Consider the following 26,768-nt stretch of genomic DNA (forward strand, 5'->3'; position numbering starts at 1 on the left):
TTTTAAGTTCTTTTAGTATAATTACCACAATAGCTGGAGCTTTAAACACAGGTTTTCTCTGCTAAACAGGACTTTCCAAGCAACACTAGTTCTGTGGTCTAAAAGAATGAGTATGTCAAGTACATATACCACAGTCAGAAAAGCAGCATTTGAAATAAAACAGTATAGCAAATTATTGACCATTTTAGTGAAAGTCAATGGTTCAGTAATATATCAGAAAACCTAAAAAATATTATGATTGCTCTGGCTCTGTAACTGACCATTAATAAATAAAGTAGGTATTTTAACATCCTTCTGCAAAAATACACAAAGAAGACAAAAAAGGCACATGAATATTAGTATTCTGTGGCAGAACTAATGGCAGCGAAATGTCAGTTGGTTTTTTTTTCCCAGAAAGTGTCACTTGCCCTAATTGTTGATACTATGCTAAGCTTGTATAAACTATAGGACAAACCAAAAAGTATGTTTGTCTAACAAGATATTCTAAACTTAGAAGTCAGATTGAGAAGTTTTTTAGCAATAAATTTTGTTAGTGTAATTTAAACTTAACATAATTTCTGGCCAACAATATGTAAATATCCACTATTGAAACTGACTGATTTTTATGAAGTGGAAAGAGAAAATACAAAAGAGTATGTGTTATCATACTAGTTACGAACCATTAAGACTATTAAATCACATAAAATTTATAGTGGGAAAATTTACTGCTGTTACACTGAACGATTTTGTTGTTCCATTCAACTGTCTTACAAAACTAATGACATATTACTGCATGCTGACAAAAGTAATAACCCTCACCAATTCTTTGTAAATATTGCCAATCTGACAGTTTTGTACAAATGAATGACAATATTTTGACCAAAGAGAACAGAGATTGTAAAAATGAAGAGCAAGATAAACATAACAGACAACTGAAGCTGAAAATGATGTTTTACCAGTTATTAAGGAAACATTTCCACAGCTAACACCCATCTGATGCAAAGATTTGGCTTTTTGCTTGTTCATGTAAAGTCAGATTTTTAGGTGCTGCTCTATTTCTTCTGAAAAACTTGTCCAGGTTCTTTGAAGAACCAATTTTCCAGCTATATGTCAAGTATCAATTCTCCTTTAAAAATAATACAAGTATCTAAGATATCTTAATATCTGAATTTTATGGAATTCTTTGATGGTTTTTAATTTTTCTTTAATAAATATAAGTGACAGTTGCTGTGGTTGAATTTTATTAGCATCCCTGAGACCACAGCTATCTTAGGTAACAAATGTACTGAATTTTCAAAGACTCAAAAACCACCCAGTGTTTCTCTGTATTTATGCAGTAAGCTGATATCCTCTTTTTCCCCTAGAGGAGAGGTATCAAGACAGTAGTACTCCCAAACTCTTCACAATGTCCAGCCAAGGCAAGCTGAGCTTCTATTTCTCCAGTGAACAAATCTCTTCTCTAAGTACAACTTCAGCTTCTCCTTCTCTAACAAAGTGAACAAGGGAGCCCCTCAACAACCATTATTAAAGCAGGACCATAAAATGTTTAATTCTTGACATCCCAAGTATATGACCTCTTCACTAAATTGAAGAATTTGCCTCTGCCTTTCATCACCTTTTCCTGGCACTACTTCAGTTACAGAATGCATGGTTAAACAATAACTGATCTGAGAAGACCCTCACTGTACAAACCTGGATGAGCCATTTAGGTCAAATATATTAGAGACATATTAAAATTACTCTTTTAATCTACACTTATTTATTTATATCATTTGCAATTATTTTTTTATAAAAAATGGAATATCTTCAAAGCAGAATTCTCATTATAAATGGAATAGTCGCTCATTCCCAGGGGAGGGACTTGAACTTCAGTCTCTTATGCACCAGATAACTGCTTCTATCAAAAATCAGTTTTTTGAGAGAAAGTTTCAGTAGAAAATTTCTACTTTAACAAAATAGCAAATTAATGCAATACTTTTGTACTGTATTTACAGGTATTGCCAGTTTCTTTGTTTTAAATATCTTTTTTAGTAAGTATTTGTTTTAATTTAGCTTTTGTTACATTCTTACTGCCTTACTAGCATATTTTTCTTTTTCATACTTGTATTTCTAAACCAGGTTTTGTCCTACCACATTTTAATGTATTTACATGTGTTTTTCACATTATGTACAATTTTCTCCCTCCTTCTTTTCCTACAATCTGTTCTCTATCTAGTTGCTTATTTGTTCTCTTCATATTCGTTCATATTTCAACATTTCCTTTACACTACCAAGTTTGAATTTTCAAATTAACACAATAATACTATTTCTTCACATAAACCCTTGTCAACTAGTCACAATGCCTCTTACAGAAATGATTGAATCTACACAATAGGGCTAGATATAAAACACGGAACTAGAAGCATTACCTACAGGAAATTGCACAGATGAAAAGAAAAACATATTTCTAGCTACTTGAATTCCCACCAGGAATTTTCTCTTTGAATCTTTTCTATGTAACGTGCAGGAACCCCAAAATACTAGAATTTTAAAATACAAAATTTAAAGTCTGTACATTGCTCCCTTGTTCCACACATGCTTGAGAAGTGGGGTTTCTTAGTTCTTTTTTCCTCAAAAGTGTTGCATCAGAGAGAAATAGTTTCTACTCTTCCCTTAACTTCCTGTTTAGAAGTATCAGTTCATCCTGCTCAATCCACTGCTCATTAACCCCAGATGCTACATCCACGTTTCCAGTTTTTCCAAGAATTGAACTGAGAAGAGAGGCAAAGAGAAAAGCAGTAAAGCTGTGGGATTTGGCCTACTTAGAGCGTGGTTTTTTGCTTGTGTGAGTTTTTTGTTTTTGAAAAAAAGGTATTTCTGAATTAGTTACTGCACATAGGATATTCAAGCACTACTTCCGTAATTCTCAATTTTAATTTTTTAATTAGAACCTTCAGCAAATGTTTTAAGCTGGCTGCAACGCCTGCATGTGTTGAATAAGTCACATTACATCATGGGAATTTTCAAATCCTACATATCATTATCCACTTCAAATTCATGTAAGTCTATTAGATAAAAAAAATAATCCATGCTATCTTGTCACCAGCACTGATGCTTTGGTAAGGTCCACGGGTTTCATTCAAGAATGAGACCTCTCCTTAGAAGAAACACAGAAAGATCTAGGAAAATAATTCCCTACTTCAAATAATGTTGCATGAGGAATTAACACAATTTTCATTCAGGCTACTTATCATCTAGGCTAGTTATTTTCATTTCATAAGTGACATGACTAAATCAACTAGAGGACTGAATACCAGAAACAGATGCAATTTTTACCATTATTTTTATCATATGGAGTCCTTACACGCTACCATAATTTTCTGCATTTAGAAATGGAATTTATATGTGTGTTTATATGTAATTCTGTGCCTGAAGCTGACATGATACCATCATGTACCTATATGTATTCTCTTTTTATAACCAAATGATTCTAAATACTTTCAGTGGGGTCCAACTTCCATAAAAAAATGCCTTATGTAACCAGATATACAACCAATTCCCAGTACAGGGATTATAGGATACAAAAAATAGCAACACATTTAATGACATAACTGAATCCAATCTATTCTTCATTTTGCATGCAAAAAAATCACTGTAAATAGTATGTGTCCTAAACATATACTACACTTATCAGAATTTTAAGGTGCATAAAAAGGGACAGTAGGTTTTACAGTAGCTAGAATTACTGAACTAAAGAGAACTACAAATTAAAAAAACATACTAAGGAAAAGCTCAAAGATAACACAAAGTTTGATGTACCAATGTTATTCAATGATTACATTTTTGTAAAAACATTTTCTCATCCAATAACTGGGACTTTTTCCTGTATTGTTTTTTTAAGAAGCATGCAAAATGCAGAGATAAATAATCTGGTTTTAAGTATAACAGCCATTTTAGAAAACAGAGGTTTGGTCTCTGCCATACTGGCACAAACCACTGTAAAATAAATAAAAATAATAAAAGAGAAAAAACACTCTCATTAACTAGAAATTCTTATAAACTAGAAATCCTTAAAATTATCTGTTAAATAAGGGTTAGTATCCCAGTTTGAAATACTCAGTCTCTCATGTTACCCAAGACAGCAGCAACTCTAGGAAAAAACAAAAATGCAAGCATGTAAGCACTGTACAAAAATTGAAGCAGCTACAGCTATTTGGGTTTCTTGGGAAATGCTTTGGAACCAGCACTAGAAGCTCCATACAGGACCTACCATACACCTGTATTGTGCTCAGTAATCCTGAGATACTTTTTGCTCTGTCTCAATCTGAATCTTGATTTTAAATGAATAAAAAACTTTATTTTAGGAAAAGATAAGCCTCACTTCCACAGGACTAGGTTTCTTTTTCTCATGAAGTATAGTCTGGTGCTTTGATAGTGAGTAAAACAAACAAAAAATAACTTAATGGCCTAATGATTTTATATGTTTTCTTTCTTTGCTTTATTGAAAAAAGTACCATTTTCAATCCTGAATACATTAAAGACAGCTGCAAAAATTATCCATCAACTGCAAAAATTAATCACTTGGCAAAATATGTAACAGTAACAATGACAACACTGATATTTAGAGTAGAACATTAGCTTAACTTGGCAAATATAATAAAAACAATGAGTCTCAAAAAAGCTCTTCTAATGTTTACTACAGGAAGTTTCTTTTAGGTAGCAGGGCGCACATGATTAATTACTCCTGCAATGTTCCAATGACAAAAACATAACACAAACTGTCCACTGTCTCTCAAACAGATTTAACAAAACAGTGTCAACAAAATGAGAATATCTTCTATTGTCAAATATTGGTAAGTAAATCAGAATTAATTGCTATTTAGTGCATATCTGAAAAAGACAATGTCTTTAATAAATTCAGTACAAGTCTAGTAAAAAGACTGTGTGCTACCATGAAAGCTCATGTTACCATTAGATTACAGGAGTCATTGAGCAATAATATGTACAAATTAAATGAAATATAAAAGAAAACAATCCAAATTGTAACAAATTTCTGTAACGTCTTGTGCTGCATCACATCACCTGCTAAGGACTCTTGTCATAGTATCTGTCATATTAAACTACATGGTACACCCAACACAACAACATGACATGCAATTAAATTTTATTTTACTGCAAGACAGTAACTTGGCTCCACCAGAAGAAAGTTCCACCAAAACAAAAAAGGTATTCCCATCACAAATACAATGATCCCACAGTAACATGTAGAATACTGATTAAAATATTAAAACATCACAGGTTCACAGTTCTTCATGCACAAGCACACACGTGCACATCCACAGCACACATCTTTGAATTTTCACTTACCTCAATAGCTCTCTTTATGTATGGTATCTGTGTCCCACTGTCCAGATCTTCATTAATTATAAGTCTCCTAGCCCACTGACCAGCTCTGACAACACCATTACCATGAATTAGGACCAACAGCTTGTCAGGATTTACTAATGCATCTTCACTCATAAAGATAAAGCTCTTTGGTTCAGTCTCAATTGCATCAACCTGCAATTACAGACAACAGACATTTTAATGCATCAATATAATTCTTTGAAAGAAAACCTTTAGTTACAAACTTATCTACCAAATTTATACTAAAACATTCACCATTAAACAACCATTTCAATGCATGTGTGCCCAGGACTAAATAAAAATAAAGCAAAATATGCAATGTAACTTTGAAACACATAAACGGACCACATTTTAGAACAGCAAACCAAGGGACATTTAAAATTAAGAAAAGGGGTAAAAGGTGTGTTTAGGCTTTAAAACATCAACTGTTTACAAAAATTTACAAGAAAGGAAGAAAGTCCATAAATGAGCAATTGGAGGTGGCAAGAGGGAGAGTAAGTAATTTCTCACCTCTTAAATGCCTGAAGGCACAATAAATTCTTACATAATATGAAAAAAAATCCTGGAGAATTCCAAGTCAGCCACCTCAAAATAAATACTCCATAAGCTACATATAGGAACCAGAACTGTAAATTTGTCTATTACAAATTTAATAGGATAGCTATATTAAAATATAGAAATCCAATTTGATTCTAAATAATAGCTTCATTAATAGTCCACCTGTACCAGTGTCAATGCTTAGCCACTTTGCTGTAGGAAGAGACTAACAATTAGCTTTGATATTCTGCATATTACAACCTAATAGCACATTTTGTCTTTAAAGAGAACAAAGCAGCAGTTTTTGTTCAATACGAATTTAAGTTTTTACACTTGGTTTAGCAATCCCGTCTCACGACAAAAGAACTGTCCTGATGTAAATACCATGAGGGCAAAACAAATCTTCATGTCTACTTGTTATTCTCTTCCTACTTTATGAATACACCAAAAAGAAAGCGAAAAACAGACACATCTCCCCCTCCTACTGTACTCCCCACCCTTCCACCCCCACAGCCTAAGTGTCCAGCTGCTAGGAACGCTCTCTGCAACAGAGAAGAAAAGCAGATCAGGTTACGATCCCCATGTTGAGAAAGAAGGAATTGGCTATTTGGATTCGTTTTGGTAGTTCTTTTCTCATATATATGGGTATGTATTCTTAACCACCCTTATAATAGGAAAAAATTAATTCTGCATGCATCTTCAGACTTTCTTTTTAATGTAAGTTACAAAATGTTTTTTAAAATGAAGTCAATGAGGCTACTTGAACAAAACAAATTTGTAAATGAAAGAATTATGTCTCTCTTCAATATTTGCCATAGCACTGAAGACCTTATTCCCCTGCTCTAAAATAAAGTAACATCTCACATGCCTCAGAGATTGCATAGGAAATGTACTCACTTTCTCTCACACTTTGTACAAAAATAGAAAATATGATAAAAAATATGTTCTATTGAAAAGACTGGGGTTACAGTCAGATCATGATGCTGCTTCTGAGAAAGCAGTATTGACACCTTAAAAGGTGAAACAGATTAGGTAATAAGTCAGCCAACACAGAATCTCAGAGAGTACTTGGCAACATGAAAGTGACTTCTACCCACAAACAGAATATTTACAACACTATAATTGGAAAAAGGTAGTGAATTTTGCATTTCAGACTAAAGTACAAGGTTAGCTTAGTAGGTTTTAGCAATTATATAATTTATAATATAAGTGCTAAAGTTTATATAGTAGTATATAGGAAATACCAGCACTTAGTGGTCATACGTACTAAAAGATATAGCTAGTTCACATTTTCGCAAATAGGTTAATTTTAAAAAAATGCAAAAAATATCTACCAAGATCATAAAAAATTAATTTTGAGTCTTTTCCCAAAATTAAACACATTTAGAAACGTTTTGTTGAGCTAATTTACCTTCAAACAGTAGTTAATTATTAGATCCAGCTTTCACTAAAGAATGCATGTAAATATCACTCCTATACACAATCTTACTTTACTGACAGATCAACACAGAATACCATTTAATGCCAAACACATGGAGGTCACATAAAATACTTTACAATTATTAGCCACTTGTTTTTCCTGACCTACTCAAGGCCACTAATTTCTGATCACTTAAATCTAAACTGAATAAATACAGGAAAATACTTTTTACATTAATTTAACAATTTGATTCAACACTGTTATTTAGAGGTGAAAAAAATTCCAGTGATCTGTAGCTAGGCATGCCAAACTTATCTAAATTATAATGATAATATACTGTTTAAAACTACAGTTTAATTTTCTTTTTCTTGGATTTTTTTCTCAATCTACAATAATTCCTTAAAGTTTATGAATGTAGGCAGCTACAGTGAGATCTCTACATGTATTATGAGATTCTTAATGTTTTCAAACAGTGAACTTCCTTTTTCCATATGATTTATGTCTCAAATGAATTGTCACTTAATACAGTAGTACCAGTCTATAAAGCATTTCAGCAGCACAATAGTTAGTATTATATACAGATGCTATGAATCTATAGATTAATATACAGAGAACTACATCAGCAATTAGCCATTATTAACCTAAGATTTATGAGATCTGACAGGGTTCCAGGAGTCTTTTATTCTATATATTGGAGATTTATAAGATTGAATGTTGAAAACGGAAGAAAATCCACAAGTATTTTTCTTATTATTTTCTTACTATTTTTCTATTTTCAGTTGAGAAACACGAAAAATTCTGAGCCTTGAGCCTACAAGTAGGTATAAACTGTAACTAGAAGAAGAAAATGGCAAATAAGTGGAATTGAAACTGATGAGACTCAAAAAAGATGGTGAGAATTGTGAGCAGCTGGTGGAGAGAAAAATCTGCTCATTTGCTTCCCAAGATGAAACGTCATCTACTATGTGTTTCAACATAAACCTCACTAACTTGCTTTAGTTAAAAGTCTTTACAGTATTGAGAATCCTGATTTAGAATTTTTCAATCAAAAATGTAAAACTAAGAACTGCTGATCAATATTACAGGCAGCTAATCAACATTTGACTATTACTACAACTAACTTAACAAACCTAAAATCTGGAAATTTTAGAAACAAGTATTAACTTCACTTAAATAACAAAACTGGCAAAAGGAATATGATTTGGAGATAAAGGACCATTGTTTCTCAAAGAAAAATAATTCTTCTATGAACTTCTACCTACTGAAGTCAAAGTGGAAAGCACTGATAACTGAGAAGATTCTATGAAGTGAGACATTTCAGTGCCATTGCCAACTAAACATGTGTCCTGGTTTCAGCCAGGATAGAGTTAATTTCTTCTCAGTAGCTGATAGAGTGCAGTGTTTTAGCTTCAGAACAAGAATGGTATTGATAACACTTAGGTATAACACTGATATTTTGGTTTTCTGCTAAGTTGTGTTTATCAAAAGTCAAGGACTTCCCTTGTCTCATGCTCTGCCAGTGAAAAGGTATGCAAATAAACTTGGAGGGAGCATGGCTGGGACAGGTGCCCTGAACTGGCAAAGGAATATTCCACACCTCAGAATATCATGCCCAGGATATAAACTAGGAGGAGTAACCCAGAAGCATGGCCAATCTAACTTCAGGAATCAGGAGTCTGGCATCTGGCATTGCACATCACCTTTTTTTTTGGTGTTATTATTTACCATTATCACTGTATTTTACTTCACTTTAGGTTATTAAACTGTTTTTATCTCAGCTAACAAGTTTTACTTTGATTCTCCTCCCCATTCCGCTGGTGTTCAGGGAGGTAAAAAGGAGGATTGAGCAAGCAGCTGCATGGTGCCTAATTTCCAGCCAGGCTTAAAACCACTACAACATGTTACTAATTACTTAAACTTCCAGGCTTCCCCAGAAGCTGTTAAAGATGCAGTTAATTTAAAATCACACTCTATTTGTCCTCAAGAGCTAAAGAAGAGCAAATATCAATCACTGACTATGCCACTAAAACTAGAGAAATACAAATACTCCATCTGGCTAAAAAAATCGTGGTCTTCCTTTTACTCCTAACAAAACCTTCAATGGAGTGCAAAATGAAACTTTAGAAGTAGTAACTGAATGGCCTCTCCCTAAATATGAGACTCTTTATTAAAATGTTCAAGTCCAGTAGTAGATGTTGAACATAATTAGAAGTGTAATGCTTTTCAGTAACAATAATTCAATGTGGATCTTGGCCTCCCTGTGTAGGAAAAAACGTTCAGAATCATTCAGTTGGAAAAGCTGGCATAACACAATAATGAGCAAGGTCTCCTGATCTGCCAACTGGTCTTATTTTCATATCTGAAACCACGTTAATTAATTTTTGCATTCCAAACTGAAGTTGCCACCTAAGAAAGCAAAACAAAGACAGCAAGTTGGATTTTACACACAGAGTTGAAATGAAGGAAGATAAAACGCCACCATGCTAAACCTTTGAAGCACAGCATTTCCATTCCCTACTAAAATCATCCTGAAAAAACACACACTCCACCTAACACAGTCCTGAAACACATTTCAAATATTCAAAAATTACAGGACTGCAGCTTCATTATCAGCTGACAGAAAAAGGAAAGCCAATACAACAAATTTCAGATCACCTGTGAAGAAATTAAAAGAAAAAAAAGGTTTTGTACTCATCTCTAAAATATGCACATTAAAAGGCTGTGAGTGTATATATATGTATATATGTGTGTGTGTGTATACACATGAGCCATCTTGGTCAGAGGAAGGTCCAGGGTCCTGTTTCCGACAACTGGCAGATTGCATAGGGGAATAACAAAACCAGAGTGGTTACAAAGTGATTTTTGCCTGGCTTTGACAGCCAGTAACTTTGGAACCTTGCAAGCCTCTGTTTATATAACTGGGCAAGCACATAAATTAGTTCAAGGCACCTATCCCGCCTTAATATTGTCAAATGGGTTTTTTGACTACATTTTATACCTCTCTCCTTGGTAGTACTCTGTGGCAATGAGTTCCACAATATAATTGGGACATATAGAAATAAAACTATCTCTTTCAGTAGAGATCTCCTGCCTGATAATTTAAACTTGATGCCCCTTAGGTTCTCTATTATGAAAAAGGCAAAAACCCATTTCCTATTCATCTTCTCTTCACCTTTCATGATTTTATGGATTTGTCATATTCCTTCCTCAGCCATCTATTTTCCAAGCTGAAGAATCTTTGTTTAATCTTTCTTTGTCTGAAAAGAATTTCATGCCTGTGATCATCCTTGCAACCCTCCTCTGTATTTCTTTTTAATTCTTCATATCCTTTTTGATATGGTGTCCAGACTTCATGCAGTGTTTAACATGAGGGCCCACATAACGAGTGGAATGATGATGTTTTTCTGTTTTGTTCTCAATACCTTGTAATACCTAACATCCTATTTGCTTTGAGGGTTTTTGACTGCCATTGAGCACTCGCTGATGTTCTCAGAGAACTACTCACAATCACTCCAAGCTCTTTCCTGAGTTGTAATAGCTCATTTAGAGGCCACTGTTGTGTTTACAGAGTGAGTGATCTTCCCCATAATTTTGTATTTACCAGAATTGAATCTCCTGTCATTTAATCATCCAGTTATTCTGCATGAATAAATAATTTCCCAACTCATCATAATCAGCTTTAGGTTTAACTATCCCAAATAATTTTAGAAAAAAAACCAAGAAAAGTTTGTTAGCTTGTATTAATTCCTTTTTTCCTTTTGCTTACAGCTATGTCAGGTCTTAAGAGCATTTCACTGGTAGCAGTTAATTTCATCTGTAAAATATGAACACCTTTCTCCCCTTCTAACCAATTAACTCTTAAGGGGACTACCTTCTCCTGTGCTTTTTAAAAGCATTTAAGTTTATTGACAGTTTACTGGAAGTATCTGTACTCTTTTACTGACAAGATTTTTCTTCTTTGTGTGATCTCTGACTCCTGCAATGAATTCTAGATTTTTTCTAAAGATCTTTTACTAATTTTCCCATTTATTATTATTAGTATTGGTATCATTATTATTAACAATGTTAATAATACTAATATTTAAACCAATAACAATAATAACAACAATACTACTACTACTATTACTAATAATAATAATAGTATCTGATTTCAGCAGTAAGTTGAACACAAATTGGTTGTTCCGCAGCTTCATGTCTGACTTCATATAGAATCCAATGTTTAAAAAAAATCTCATCCTGGAATTTGTTTATTGTACAATATATTAACTTGTCCTCAGATCTCCTCTATTGATATGACAAATTTCAGACAGTTGCTCAGAATTATATCCTGTTTAGAAAAAAAAGTTAACTGTGTGGAAATTGGACAAGTAGTACTGGAAATAATTATGTTAGTTTTTCTTATTTGACCTTGGTGTTCATTTCAGCTGCAGTTCATCTACTGGCCTTATCAGCTCTCTTTTATTATTAGCCTTTACAACTCCAAAAAGCTCCTCAAATTTGGTTTTTCTGAATTTCCTGTGATTTTACATGTAACTTACCAACATTTATACTCTCTTCTATTCTCATCCTAAAAGCTATTTTATTACTTTTACTAGTTCCCTTTACTAGTTTCAAGCAGAGGGTTTTGTGTTCTTACTTTGGAGTCTGTCAGTGCTGACTCAAACCTAGCTTTTACACAGCTTTAATTTTTCAACTTCCAGATATGTTGTTTCAATTTTTCACTTTTGTATATGCCTTCATAACCTATTTTTGAAGGTGAGGGTTGGAAACACCTAACAGCCATTCCTGAAGAATAGTGTTTGTACCTCATGTGAATTTTTCCACAATGCTCACAATTAGACACCTGCATATGTTGTGCTTTCTTATTTTGCTCCAAAATGCAATTAAATTATGACACTTCACAGAAGCTGAAAGTAATACATTTGAGAATAGCTTAAATATATTACTGAACAACTGTATCCATAATCACTATAACATTTCTAAATAGAAGTAAAGAGATTAATCCAAAAGTGGGAACTAGCCAGGACCATTCGCCTTCCAAGTCAAGAAACCCAAACCTTAGAGCGAGGCAGATGAATCATCACAGGTGTGACATACGTGATGGAGATGCTGTAACACTTATCCTGAGTTTCTTCATCTTCATGCTTGGGAGCTAATTGATCAGCTTTAGCACTGCTCTACTCATATGCATATTCTCCATATTCTTTTTTGGGAATCAAAGAAAGTCCTATAGCCTTAAAATCCGAACACTTTGAAGTTTATAAAAGACAGCTTCACAGTTTCACAGACAAAGTGTGACATGGCTTGAGAAGTCTCTAGATACATTGTCTTTCTGGAAGTACTTTTTGGACCAAAACTTCACCAAGAAAGAAAATCAGCAAAAAAGCTGGAGATCATAACTAGCACTGCACCAGGCAGACTGTCACGATGAACCCAATCCTATGCCTGTCCACACAGAAAAATCTGAAGTGGGGAAATGGTATCTTAGTTTTGGCTCGCAGGGCATTGGTGCAGGCACCAGGCTGGGAGTACTGCCCTTCAATCTCTCTGTGAACCTCGCAGCTCAGCTCCTCCTGCCATGACCACAAAACACTAAAAAAGCTCTTCTAGGAAACTATAAGTAGTTGAGTCAGGTCATCAAAACCATGCTCCATAAGCAACATTCAGGGAATGGAAATGGAAATAGTGAAATCTTACAGAACTGTTAAGGCAAAAGACCTTTTCTTTTCTTAGCCTAAACAGGTTTTCCTTGACTGAATATGAAGGTTCCTCTGAGAATGACAGCAATTCAAAAGATTTCAAAGAACGTAGGAATAATCCTTCATAATGATGGAAAATCTACACTGTCACACTCCAGTCTCCCCTGTGCTCTCCGAGAGAGAATATAAAAATACCTGAACATCATCATCTCACATCACATATATTTATAAATACTCTGATATGTGGGGGAGCACTTAATCTTTTCCAAGGGTTGATTAAATATTTTCACTAAGCAACAAAAGCACTTTATATTACATGCATATTACAAATTACTGAAAAAGCATTTTTTAAAAAATGACTTGGAGTATTTTACTGATACTGAATGTGAATGTAGTCCGCTCCCTGAAAAGACATTTCTGTTCTCTACATCCAGCTGTAGAAATCTCAAAATATTCACAAATACTTTTCAGAAAGCTTATGGCGCTCCAATTAAAAGCAACACATTTTGAAAATTCTGGTATCTGGTAAGGTCAAGGAAGGCTCAGTTGGAGAAATCAAACAAGAGAAGTGAGGTGGAACCACCTCACTGAAACCACCATCTCCAGATGCAAAATGCAAAGGCAGTATCCTGAAACAATGCCCTGCACAGAGCCCTTGCACACCTTGTCTTTATACGAATATGGGATCACAGGCTATGGTGGGTACAGATTCAAAAAATAATGCAGTTGGAAAAAAAAAATTATACTTACTGGAAGAGTTACTTTCTTCAAGTGGCATTCGTTCTGCAGTAGTTCATAAATGTATTTAGTAATGATCTGGAAGAAAAGAAAAAAATAGAAATGCCACCAGATACTAAAACACAATAATGACATATGCAGGCAGACAACTTAAAGGCTAATTGGTTAAACTTCTAAGTACTTGTATATGTTTTGCCACCTTCCTGAATCCTCTACTGTATAACTAATTATAGAACTTGGAGCTTTAGACATTAAATTCTCTCTGTTTCACAGAAAATACTTCTTCCCAGTACAATGGAAGAGTAACTCTACCTGTGAATCCATCATGCATCACTGTGTGCCCAATTAGGTGAATAACAACCTCAAAACTAAGGTTTATAACCAATTAATATATACCTGGGGGGTAGAAGAAAGGCTCTCTTTGTAAAGAAATACTTTTAAAGTATTTTGTCTACAAGCTGGAATACTCTCCCCTCCAGGTTCACTTCATGATTTTTGCAGAGAGCAGATTTGTAGCCACCTTCACCCTAATTTACTTTGCCATTTCTACTTACTGAACAGGGGAAGTATGGGTCAAAGATTGCTAAACAGAAGAAAACCCCAAACTGATTACCCACTATGAGGGAGTTTATGTCTGTTTTCTCCAAATAGGAATAAAATTGAAATTTCAACCCTGAAACCAAAGGTATCATTTCAGAAAGCAACAAAATGAAGAAAGAAAAAAAAACAAAAACCAAACAAAACACCAAAAAAGCCCACAAACAACAACAACAAAAAAAAAAACCAAATAAACAACAATATAAAAAATCCAAACAAAACCACAAAACCAAAACAAACCAAAACCCACCGGAAAACAAAAAAAATTACAAAACCCACAAGTGACACAAAAATCAACCTTGTTGTGACAAAAGACTTGCCCTCTTAAATGTAACAAAGTTGTTCACGTTTCAAATTCTTGCCTCCTATCTGGGGACATTTTTTTTCTGCCCTTACATATTCTAAGAAAAATGGAGATGCAGATTAAATACTTTCTATCTATATAATTAAGATGGGAATTAAACTGAGGAACATATAGGCACTTCATCCATTTGAGGCTGTAAAAGTGGTGTGGACGTTACTGTCTGGATTTCAATGGCTCTAAGAGTTTGGAAAAAAAGAAAAAGGCAAATTAGAGAAGTAAAATACAGAACTCATTTTAAGAGGCTGAAATGGTGCTTGCCTTTTCTTTAAAGCTCAGGGAATGGAATTTAAATTCCAGACAGAACAAGAACTAAGTCTCAGAATATTAATCCAAGAATATCTAGGGGGAAAACTCAGACAGTATTCTTTAGATTAACACCTCAAGGCCACAATTACATCCATAAGCCCCAACAGAAACATCCCTCTAACAAAGGTCTTAAGTGATGGCATCTTAACTACACACTATCATCCAAGCAAGCAGGACCCAGGGTGTCATAAACTTCAGATTTAATTTTCCAAATGCACAATTACAAAAGGAAATTTCAACAAAGTCCAGAAGTTTTTATTATGTAAATGTGAGGAAATACAATATGCAAATGTTCAGAACATGTATGAACAAACTGGAAGTGCTGATGATAGCTAATTAAAAATGTTGTTATATGTTCCTCCTTTCCTTTCTCTAAAACCCAAGATCTATATTAGGATTATAAGAATTCTTTCTGATCCTGTTGAAATACATTTATTGACAGAATTATGTTCAAAAAACTCTATGGTTTACAGATTATCAGTCCTTCTGAACATTATTATCTACACAGAAACTGCATTTGGAGAAGAAATTCAGCTGCGAGCGACGATTTAAGACATGTTTATCCCCAAAGCAGTATGCTCAGAACATGCATACAGTGTAATTTTACCTTCAGGGGCAAACCTTTTATGGTTCACCGAAATCGACTACAGTGTTATACCAACAAGTAAAGCAGTTAAGTTCCTGCAGTCTCAGATGCTAATGTTGTACCAACATTAAAGTGAGCATAACAACACCGACTACAACATGGAAATTTTGGTTTTAACTCTCAATTCAGGCATCTACTCACTATTAAAATCACTAAAAGAAAACTTAGAAGAGAAAAACTGCTATGCAGAAAATATACTTTAGACATCACTTGTGAAAATCTACCCTTTTTACATCTGTTTGCATCTATTTCTTCTACTTTTTCCTCGTTTATTTAGACTGTGTGTCTTCAGAGAAGAAATAAACTTTTACTCATTTTTTCCACAGCCCGTCTCAATGGGGCAGTCATGCTAACTGACTCTTTATGCACTACTCTAATAGAATAAAGAGCAATACAGCCTTAAAAATGGGAGTGTTCAACCAGTAAAACACTCTGGTGTGCCAAAGAATTAACCTAACGAATGCTTTCAATAAAAGCAAACATAAAGAAAGATACAGAAGGGGGAGGCTCACATGCAAAGTCTGAGATTATGATCTTCAGATAGCTCAGACCCTGGATGGGCTGCATTGCCCAGAGAGATTTCAGGAAAAAATTCCATAAAAAAACCCTCAAACAGAACAACCCCTAATACTGCCCCAGTCTATACAATATATATACACATAGATGAATATGTGTATATATATATGTATAATGTGTGTGTGTGTATGTGTGTGTGTGGGTGTGCTTGTATGTAGCCACAGAAGGGGCTGAAGGCTTTTTTTCAGTAGATCAACATGTTTAGGGATTTCCTAGCAATGGCTGGTACACTATCAGTCTTAAATGATGGAAACTGATACACAAGACTTCCTGAAGTGCCACCAAGTCCAAAATTTTCCATATTTGAAAACATCATTAATGGCCAGACTTCCTGCATTCTACCACAGATGTGTCTGGAAAACTTAACAAAATTCAGTCCTGCCTAGGAAAATCTAGCAAAATTTTGTCCTATCTAGGAATATGGCTGCAAGTACTGAAAATGCTATACATCCAACCCTGCCTTTGGATTTTTATGCTTTTAGTAACTTCTCCTGATTTTATGGCTGATGTTTTTAACAAAAAAAAAAAATTAAAATATCTTCCCTACTGGAAGCAAAAAGAAAAGAAACTGTGTGATATTTTTTATATAGAACTAGTTAGATTATTTCAAATCTATACAATTTATATAGCCACAACCTCTCTAAGTAGCAATATTATCTTGTGCATGCTGGTGTTCTACATTTAACATCTGAAAACTATTGTAGAAACTACTGGAGAATGTTGAGAAGTGTCTTTTGACTTATTGCATGAGTAGGTGGTTCTGGTTACAGTCTATGAACTCTCCTGGACTAATTATCACTCAGTCACACAGCTGCTCATCACCGCCAGTATATGGTGACATAGAGGCTGATCGATTCAGTCCTGCATCAATAAATCATCTGAACTATCAAGCAACAAATTGTTCAGATCCAGACATTCTCAATGCAAACTGTAACACTTACTAGAGAGTCCTATTCATGCTAGTCCTGCTAACCTGGGATAGCTGCACTTTTTCTAAGGCTCTTGAAACTGATTAGGTGTGCCAAAGCTGTAAGCAGTATACTGCACTGTAATTCAAGGTAATAAGGTGGCTGGAGAGCAGGCATCACTGCGTCCAAGACTGCAAAGAAAAAGGAACCAATAGTAAGACCTGTCCACAGTGTATGAAATTAATTGCCTGATAAATGGAGAAGAAACTGGCAGTTCTGTATTTCTTGCATGAGATACTGAAAGCTTCCACCTCATATTAGAGTACTTCTGTACTTCATTCACATCCAAGTGCTGTCTATCAGAAAAATACATGCCAAATAAGACAAATTAAAACTACCCAGGTGTTCCTACTGACTGTTGAGTGAACTGGAGGAAGAAGAAAAAAATGAAACACAAACACCAAAGAATTCCATGCCTCTCATGACCTATTCTGATAGCAAGGGAGAAATCCTGTCCAGCAATGGAAAGCCTAAGATTTTGACTGTCCAAAAAAGGTTGCACTCAAACTGCATGACAAAGGAAATTTTCTTCCCAGAACAAAGCAGTCTCCTCTGGAAGGAAACTACATTGCCTGCATTCTAAGTTGCTCTCATTGAGCAGAGGAGCCCTCCTTCTGCTTTCCCTAAGCCTGAGAAACTTCTGCCCTAAATGAAATCACTGCTACTCTAATTTTGTTGCACTAAAAAAATTCCCATAATGAAGGCAAGCTGATGAGAGCAGGGACCACAGCTGAGTAGAACACATCCTGAGCACTAAAACCAAGCAGATTGTCCTCGGCATATTAAAAGCACACGTATCTCTGCTATCATTTCTTTGCTGTAGCTTTCTTTCACCTATGGTGAACAAGGCTGAGAGCCTTAATACATATTGTTCAGGAGTGGAACCAACCTCCAGAGCTCACTAGTGCCTTTCTGAGAAGCTTAAAATAACTCAGTAATGATTTATATTGGATATAACAGATAATCCCTCCAGAAGTACCTTTTCAAAGTACTAGTGGTCTCAAATACATCAACTGCAGAGTCCAATAGCCTTATGGATAATTGGGGGATAGACCTACGTCATGACCAGTGAGCCTTCATATGGATCCAGAAAACAGGCTATTATAATCACAAGGAAATTAAATTTAAAGACTTGGGCAGAAAGCAAAAAGAACAGAGAGAAGCACATTATATTATGACAGACCTGAGGTTTTACCCTTGCATTGCGAAATATTCTGCACAATGATAGCAGGACTATAATGCTGCATACACTCTGCAGAGCAAAACTACAGGTGGAAACCTAGTTGTGGTATATGCAAACATAATATAAATTAATTGGTAAGGTCCTGGCTTCCTACAATATATGTTCTTTTAAGAGTACAGTTCATATAGAGGACTTTCTTACAAATTGTTTTCAATGACCAAAAAGCATTGAGAAATTTTGTTCAGTCTAATTTGTGAAATCTTTGCAATGGAGCATTCTGAAACTACATGATCAAAAGATTCATATCTGTATAGAACTATGTGAAAACAGAAATTAAAGACTAAGAACCAGTGACCGCTACAAAAATCATGAAGGTAGTTAAGTCTAAATACAATTAAAAGTGGAGACAAATACCGAAGAGACACTTCAATGCATTAAGTATAGGAGGTCTTTAAACAGAGTATGGAAAAGAGCGCTGAAAAAAGAATTCCCACAAAGCAAGGAGACAACTCCAGAATAACTCAGTTTAAAATAATAACCCCTCCATTTTAAGACTGTAATACATTGAAAAAAGCCTTGTATCACATTCTACAAACATCAAAAAACCAGCATGGCATTCATGAGGACGAGCAGAATTGCAGCTGACCCACTAGTGAACTTTTCCATAACAGAGATTGCCAGGTACACAGACAACAGGTCACAACTCAATGACTTGATTAATAACACCTACATCCTAATCCAGAGGAGCTGCTTCAATACATACCACACCAAAACACATGCTGGGACTCAGTGAAGTGCACTGAGCCTTTCTTGCCAAGTTCCCCTCCCATGCTGTGCTTTACAACCCAAGCCCTCTAAATTCTTTTCTGCTCTCCCCCACAGATGTGCTCCCACTTTCAAAACCAACCATGGCTACCCACCCGAAGATTACATACACAAATACATACATATACAAATAGAACAGCAAGCCTGCTGCAGAAGGAAAATACGAAAAAAGACCAAGTAAATTACTCAAACTTGCAAAATGTTTTCTCAAGTGAATTCTCAATAAAAACATACTAAAAAAATCAGCATAAGCCTGTATGATTTATTGCCTCCCACTTTTAACCTGGCATCTATCAGGTGTCACTGGAAATCATTACCATGCAACCAACAGTCATGGATTCATGACAGATGTGAGGAACCCCTAGGCTAGCACAAACCACAAAGTCTCTTTTGAAGACAATCAAATGCCACATGTCCCCCTCTTTCCCCATATGTGCATCCCTCATGACCAAAATACCAACAACCCTGTCAAATGTCTGGTGTATGGTTAACACATGATAAAGAATAAAACACATGACACAACAAAGGATAAAGCGCATGAGATTGATTGACATTACAACCACTCCCACGACAGAGGACAGATTACAAGACCTAGGAGAAATGATGAGGAAGCACAAGCTGTTAACCCAAGTTGTCCACTCCATTGCCTACTCCTACACACTTGTGGCAGATTTTGGGGAAAAAAAAAGGAAGTGGACAAAACTACAGATTAAATATATCCCTCTGGTGGACCAGATCCAGCTGTATGGATCTGAGATTGCCAACATTATATTCCTCATCTACACATACTCAAAACAGAAACAGAAAGCCATCATCACTATTACTACTCTTGCTATCACTTTTCACTGCTCCAAGGATTAAATATGAGCAGAGACAGAACTACTCTTTCAAAGTTAAGAATGGCTACTTCGCGTCATGAGTGAGATGTGTTGGCAGCAAAACACTTAGTGGATAAGGGCCTCTGCCTCCAAAGATGCCAGCTTGTGAAAAAACACTCATTAAACACTCTGTCAGATCACTTTTCAATAATTTTTAAATAGACTTCTCAAAGTAAATCAGAGTGAAGAGAGCAAGAGAATCAAGTGACAATAATTTTAGTTGCATGTTTTTATGAGTGGCCAGATTTCTCAGAATAATAGAGCTAGTATATTTAAAATTAAGTAGACTCTAGCTAATAAAATATAGCTGCATTGGCATTTTCCTTCTTGATCAACTTCTTGGATTTCCCTAAGTCATATAATAAAAGGGGTTAGTACATTATTAGTGTCATTAGTAGTTTACTATTCCTCCAATAACATTCTGAGTTAACCTCAGTTTAATCTCCTACATGAACACACATTACAGAAAAAAAAAAGGGGGGAAATAGAATAAAAATTCTTAGTAGAATTTTTAGTTTAGAAATCACTGTAGTCTGACCATCTCGGTATGTCACCCCGTCACAACTTCCTATTCTTGAAGTGAAGAAAAATGCAAGGGTTTATTTTCTTTCCTACAGAGATGCAAAACTAATGTGACCTTAGGTTTATTTATTAACACTCATCCTGTGACAGAACTACATTTAAAATGTGTAACAGCTGAACATCACCAGCTCTCCTGAGAAATCCATGTACAGATGTACAAAAATAAGCCTTGCTTATTCTTTTTCATGAAGTTGTGTCTTTTAACTTCCTACAGGACACCAAGCGATTCACCATCAGCTCCTCAGACCTCTGAAATTATTTTAAGTATTAATTTACACCTGACATAACATGTTACAATCTTTTGTTTCTCAAAAAATGGACCTTCCATGGGCATACTATTTTCAAATACTTAATATTCAACATAAGAGATTAGACTCCTCAGCACTATTAGCATTTTCTAATAACTTCACGGCAGAGTACACAGGCTGGAGGTTTTGTAACTTATCTTAAAAACAAACAAGTATAAAACACTAGAAGCAATGTCATGACAAGTAATGGATTTTGTTATTTTATAAAATTTGTCTCCTCATTGGTAATAGGCACTCCAATGCAAGAAGAGAAAATAAGCACAAGAGGGAAACAATCCCGATAACATACAATAGTCTACCCACAATGTTTTCCTCTTCACAGTGTTCACAGTGTCATGCAATAATGTTCAGTGAAAGAAATGCAAAATGAACTCCAACTGACTGCCCTACAGCAAATCTTAAGTGGTGGGACTGACCTGAGGCTTGCTGCTGTGGCTGCCATAGCCTTGGTTGAATGAGCTTTATTTTGACCCTGAGGTGACAAACCTGCCAATACATACTAATGAGAGATGCAATGAACTTTTTGACATACTGCTCTTTGATAGACTTACCTAAGAACTGGGACAAATCAAAAAAAACACCAAAAAAACCCTCACCATCACCATTCTAGAACAAAAGACCCTAAAAGCTGAATGGACTTTCTAAAACTGCAGTTCATTGCAGGCTAAAAAGGAAAAAAAAATTAGAGAGAGAAACAAAATCAATGGTATTTTAAAAATCCACAAAGACCTCACTTGGATTATAGTATGGGAGAACAATTCATTAAGATGAAACTGACATTATCTCTATGTGGTTCCTTGTGTTTTCTACTGAAAACCATTCAATTCAACCTTCATACACAGTTGTGATAGTCTGTATTTTGAACTGACTGATCACAACTAAGATCTCAAGGTCTTTCGAGAGAATTAAATGAAAGACAACAGGGATTTGTCAGGAGTGCAGCACATACTGTTGATCTGATTTGACCCAGTGTTTCGTTACATGGTCTTTGCTGACACCTGTTGGTTTATTTTTTGTTTTCCTTTTTTTTTTTCCTTTTTAAAAGAAGCATCTCTAATTTTAGAAACCACTTGACAATTTTTTGGCTTTATAAATGGCTTAATTACCAAGTCCATCTTATGGAAATTCTCAGTTTTTAAAAAAACATACATGCATATGCATATATATGTATCAAGACTAAGCAGACAATTCAATCAAGCACCTGCACTACAAGCAATTAAACCTCAGCAGAAAGCAAGACACCTGACCCAAGGTGAGACAAGAAACATAATAATTAAAAGACTGCAAAAGAAAACAGAAAACTAAAAAAAGCTCAAAAGTTTAACTGTGGAACAAATTTAAATAAAGACTATGAATACAATTCAATATTCCAATCCTATCCATATAGCTACAACTATCTTATCTCTAAATTTCATAGTAAAGATGAGTTATGAAAAGGAACCTGAAGAAAGAGCAGTTCTGATTATTCCAACTATTATGGAAAAAAATGTTGTTAAGGTGGTGAGGCAGTGTTACAGCTTCAAAAGATTAAAATCCATGCTAAAACCAACTGACCTATCAGATTAAGATAGTTAAAGCACACCAGCTTTTGTAGTCACAAACAAAAAAAAGTGATGGGTCATGAATCACCTAATTCTGACACCTTTCATTGCTTAGCAGAAATAGCCTGACAAACATTCACAGATGGACTGAAGGATTAATTTTATGTAAATCCAGAGTAGAACTCTAAATAACACCTTCTCTTCATTAGCAAGATCTCTTCACCATTTTGCCTCTGTGCTCCAGAATACTAGTGAGTCAAAATAAACAGGATTTACTGACTGAAAACCGAAAAGGACCCCTTTTCTCCAGCCTAAACAACCCCAACTCCTACAGAAGCTCCTCACATGACTTCTGCCTAAAAACCTTTAGGCATCCACATGCTCCCATAGATTTGTGAACATCTGTGTAGCATAGCTGGTCACTACCTACCTCCTCCTGTATTACAGTGCATCTACTCTGCTCCCGGTCCCTGTCTACCAACTGAGGAGGTCGGATGTCCTGAGGATAACGAGTTTTGGTGTTGAACACTGAAACTAAGGTGTGAAATACACCAGCCTTTTCCTCATCTTTGGTGACTATTTTCACCACTTAGCATTCAATAAAGAATGGAGTTTTTTCCTTCATCCTTTTTTTATTAAAATACTTATAAACCACTTATTATTATTCTTTACAGAAGCAGCCAGATTAACTTCTAAGTGAGCTTCTGCCTATCTAATTTTCTTTCTGCATGACCTAACAACATCCTTGAATACTTTCTGAGTTGCCCACTCCTTTTTCAACCCTATTTTTTTTCTCTCTGAGTTCCTGTGAAAACTCCCAGCTCAGCCAGGCCACTCTTCTTCCCCACTGGCTTCTCCTTCAGCACATAGGGAAGGCCTGCTCCTGCACCTGCAGGATTTATTTCTTGAAGTGTGTTCACCTTCCTGGACCACTTTGTTTTTAAGGGCTGCTTCTCAGGGAGCTTTCTGAATCAATCCCATAAATAGAACAAAATCTGTCCTCTGGAAATACAGGATAGTAATTTTGTTGAGGTCCCTCCTTACTCCACCAAGAATTGAAAACTTTATAATTGTGGTTGCTGTACTCAAGATGACCACCCCATCTCCCACCAGCTCCTATCTGTTTGCAAACAGCAGGTCTAGCAGAGCCCCTGGCAGGCTCGCCCACCGTCTGTGACAAGAAGCCCTCCTCTGTACACTCCAAGAACCTCTAGACTGCTTCTGTGTTGAGTTCCCAGCAGATGCCTGGCAGGTTAAATCTCCTACAAAAACAAGGGCTGGCAATCTTGAAACACCCTCCAGCTGCTTATACAATAATTAAACCATCTCTTCATCCTGGTTGGGTGGTCTGTAGGAGACTCCCACCAGGATGTCAGCCTTGTTGGCTTTTCTCTGATTCTTACCCATGACACTTGATCTTATTGTCATTAACCTCCAGTTCCATGGTAGCCAGAGCCTCCCTAAGATACAGAGTCACCCCTCCACCTCTTTTCCCTCTCCTGTCTCTTGTGAAGAGCTTGTAGCCATCCACTGCAGTGCGCCAGTCCTGCAGGTCATCCCACCACTTTTCTGTGATGGTGACTATGTCATCACCTTCCTGCTGTACCATGGCTTCCAGCCCCTTGTTGGTAACCCACACTGCATGCATCGGTGTACATGCACTTCAGCTGTGCTGCTGATTTCACTCCTGACTCTGGCTTACCGTCCTTGGGCTCACCTCTGAGTGCCTGGTTTTATCCCCTTCCTCCTTCAAACCTAGTTTAAATCGTTCTCAATCAGCCCTGCCAACTCACGGGCTAGAATCCTTTTACCCTTGTTGGACAGATGAAGCCCATCTGACTCAAGCAGGCCTGGTGCTGTAAAAATTGCCCATGGTAAAAAAACCAAAATTCCTCTGATGGCACCAGCCTTTAAGCAGCCATTTAGTGATTATATGGGTTCTCCTATTCTTTTTATCATTCTTCCCTCTTCTTGAAGGAACTGAGCAAAACCACACCTGTGCTCCTGCCCCACCAACCAATCAATCCAGAGCTCTGGTGTCCTTTCAAATGACCTGGTACCCTTCTTGTCATCCTCATCACTGCCAACCTGGATAAGCAGCAGTGGGTAATAATCAGAGGGGTGAATTAGTTCAGGGAATCTTCTGCTGATATCCCATACCTGGGCCTAGGAAAGCAGCAGACTTCCCTGTGGAATAGGTCTGCTTTACATACAGGGCCCTCAGTTCCCCTCAGAAGGGGAACTTACTACAACTACCCTTCTTTTATTCTTAATTTCCTGAGGTTGTGATCCATCTGACGAAGTGCACCTGGGAGACTCTCCAGATTTTTTTGTTTACCATCATCTGCCTGAGTGTCTGGACCAAGGGCCTTGTACCTATTCTGTAAGGGCCCCTGGGAAAGTGAAGGGGTTCAGGAGGGAATTCTGTGACCTCTCTGATTAGGTCCTATTTCCATTCCCCCATCTGCTAGGTCTCCTCCTTCTGTCTGTGGTAAGAGGGACAGGGCTCCTCTGACTCCTGCCAAGCTTCTCTCAAGGTTGCAAGGCTGGAACTCCACCAGTGGATTTCTCTTTTGCTCTCCCTAATACTCCTTAGCCTTTCCACCTCTTGCTTAAGCCCTGCTACCAGACAGAGCAGATTATTCACCGGCTCACACCACGCACAGGTGCCTTTTGCACTGTCCCCTGCTACTGCCCCCAGGCTCCTTGCAGCCAGGGATCTGGACAGCTGTGTCCCTCTTGGTGGGTTCTGTTTGGCTCAGCTGTTTGCTGGCAGCAGCAGCAGGCATTTGTAAACCATTTCTTGGAAAAAAAAGGAAAAAAAGCATCCCACAACCAACCAAAAGACACAACCCATCACCCAGATCCTTCTTGATACCCCTGCTCAGGGGAACTGCCCACAAACTGCAGTGCCACGCCCTCACTGACATGCTTGTCCCTAAAGCCTCTTCTAAATTGCCTACAAATTGCCTGGAGACCATCCCTTGCTTGACTGAATGCTCCTTTTATTAGTCAGCCAAACAATCTTAGTTCTGCTAGGTAGAGAAGTGAGTATTATGGCTTCTTCTGCTATTTCTGCTGCTGGCTAACGTGCCTTATTTTCCCACCACTGTATTCTTAAATTTATGAGTTGTAATGCAGGATCAAGAGAATCTGCACTCCTGAATATTGGAAAGCATCCCAAAAATATGTTGCTATGAATGTTTTTTGTTACAGAATGTAGCCTTTTTTCCAACAAAAATGTAGCCGTATTTCCAACAAAATATTAAATGGCACTAAAAATGTGCACCAACCTTCACTTTCCACTCCTAGTCACCTTACGATTTCCTTAATTTGTGTTCATTTCACCTATATTATCTCTAGGGTTACAGGCTATTTTTATGTCAAAAATTACTTGCAGTTCATTTAATATTGCAACCAAATAAATTCCATATAAATATCTAACACTATCCTGAATTGGTTTCCTGTGAAGATGGAAAGGTAAGCCAGAGAAACTGAAACTAGAAGAATATACTGAGCATTTCACCAAAGAGTATAACTTTCTAAAGACAGCTGAAGAAAATAAAAAAATTATTTTAATTCTTAGGCTGACTGTGAACTGACATCAGATTTGTCTTACAGAAAGGTCAGTGAATATCATCTTACAGATTTACTTTGAAATTACCCAGTCATAGAGTATGTGTACAAATCCAGAAAGAAATATTAATTACATACTTTATTAATTTGCAGTTTTAGCTTACTGATGGAGAACTGATAAAACCTGACTTGCAACTGAGTATGCAACTTGGTTACCTTCAGAAGGTGAACTTAACTTACCTGCTGTGATAATTATTTGAATTTTATTTACCTACAACCATATACATCTGGAAGTATTTTTGCATACTAGACCACTGCAACCATTTTTTGCAACTAGACCACTGAACTATACTGATATCTGCAAGAATTTATCAGACCTTTTACTTCATTTTTAATCCTTATGTAGTCCTAGCAAAGTAGCATCCAATCGTCCCTGACATTCCCAAAACACTTCAAAAAGAAGCAATGTGACACTGTAAACTTAACAGTAGATCGAAATTCAGGACAAACAAGAGCTCTGTTCCTGGCTGACAACTGTGGGTATAAGCTCATGTTGTCCAAATGCTTCTTGAACACGGACAGCCTAGGTGCTGTGACCACTTCCCTGGAAACCTGTTTCAGTGTCCAATGACCTCTGGGCAAACAAATTTTTCCTTATCT

At 36.2% G+C, this 26,768-nt stretch overlaps 1 protein-coding gene across 2 annotated transcripts in view; it reads right to left on the reverse strand.

The window, feature by feature from the left end:
* Nucleotides 1–26,768, reverse strand: part of FAM172A (family with sequence similarity 172 member A) — a 259,377-nt gene that overhangs the window by 189,940 nt on the left and 42,669 nt on the right. For both annotated transcript variants that reach the window (XM_050986881.1, XM_050986880.1), the window contains 2 exons: nt 13,771–13,836; nt 5,326–5,517 (listed from right to left, as the gene is read on the reverse strand). In XM_050986881.1, the coding sequence (XP_050842838.1) occupies nt 5,326–5,517; nt 13,771–13,836 (258 nt within the window). The remainder of the gene's footprint in view (nt 1–5,325; nt 5,518–13,770; nt 13,837–26,768) is intronic.

This window comes from Serinus canaria, chromosome Z (assembly GCF_022539315.1).
Source record: "Serinus canaria isolate serCan28SL12 chromosome Z, serCan2020, whole genome shotgun sequence".
Taxonomy (NCBI): Eukaryota; Metazoa; Chordata; class Aves; order Passeriformes; family Fringillidae; genus Serinus; species Serinus canaria.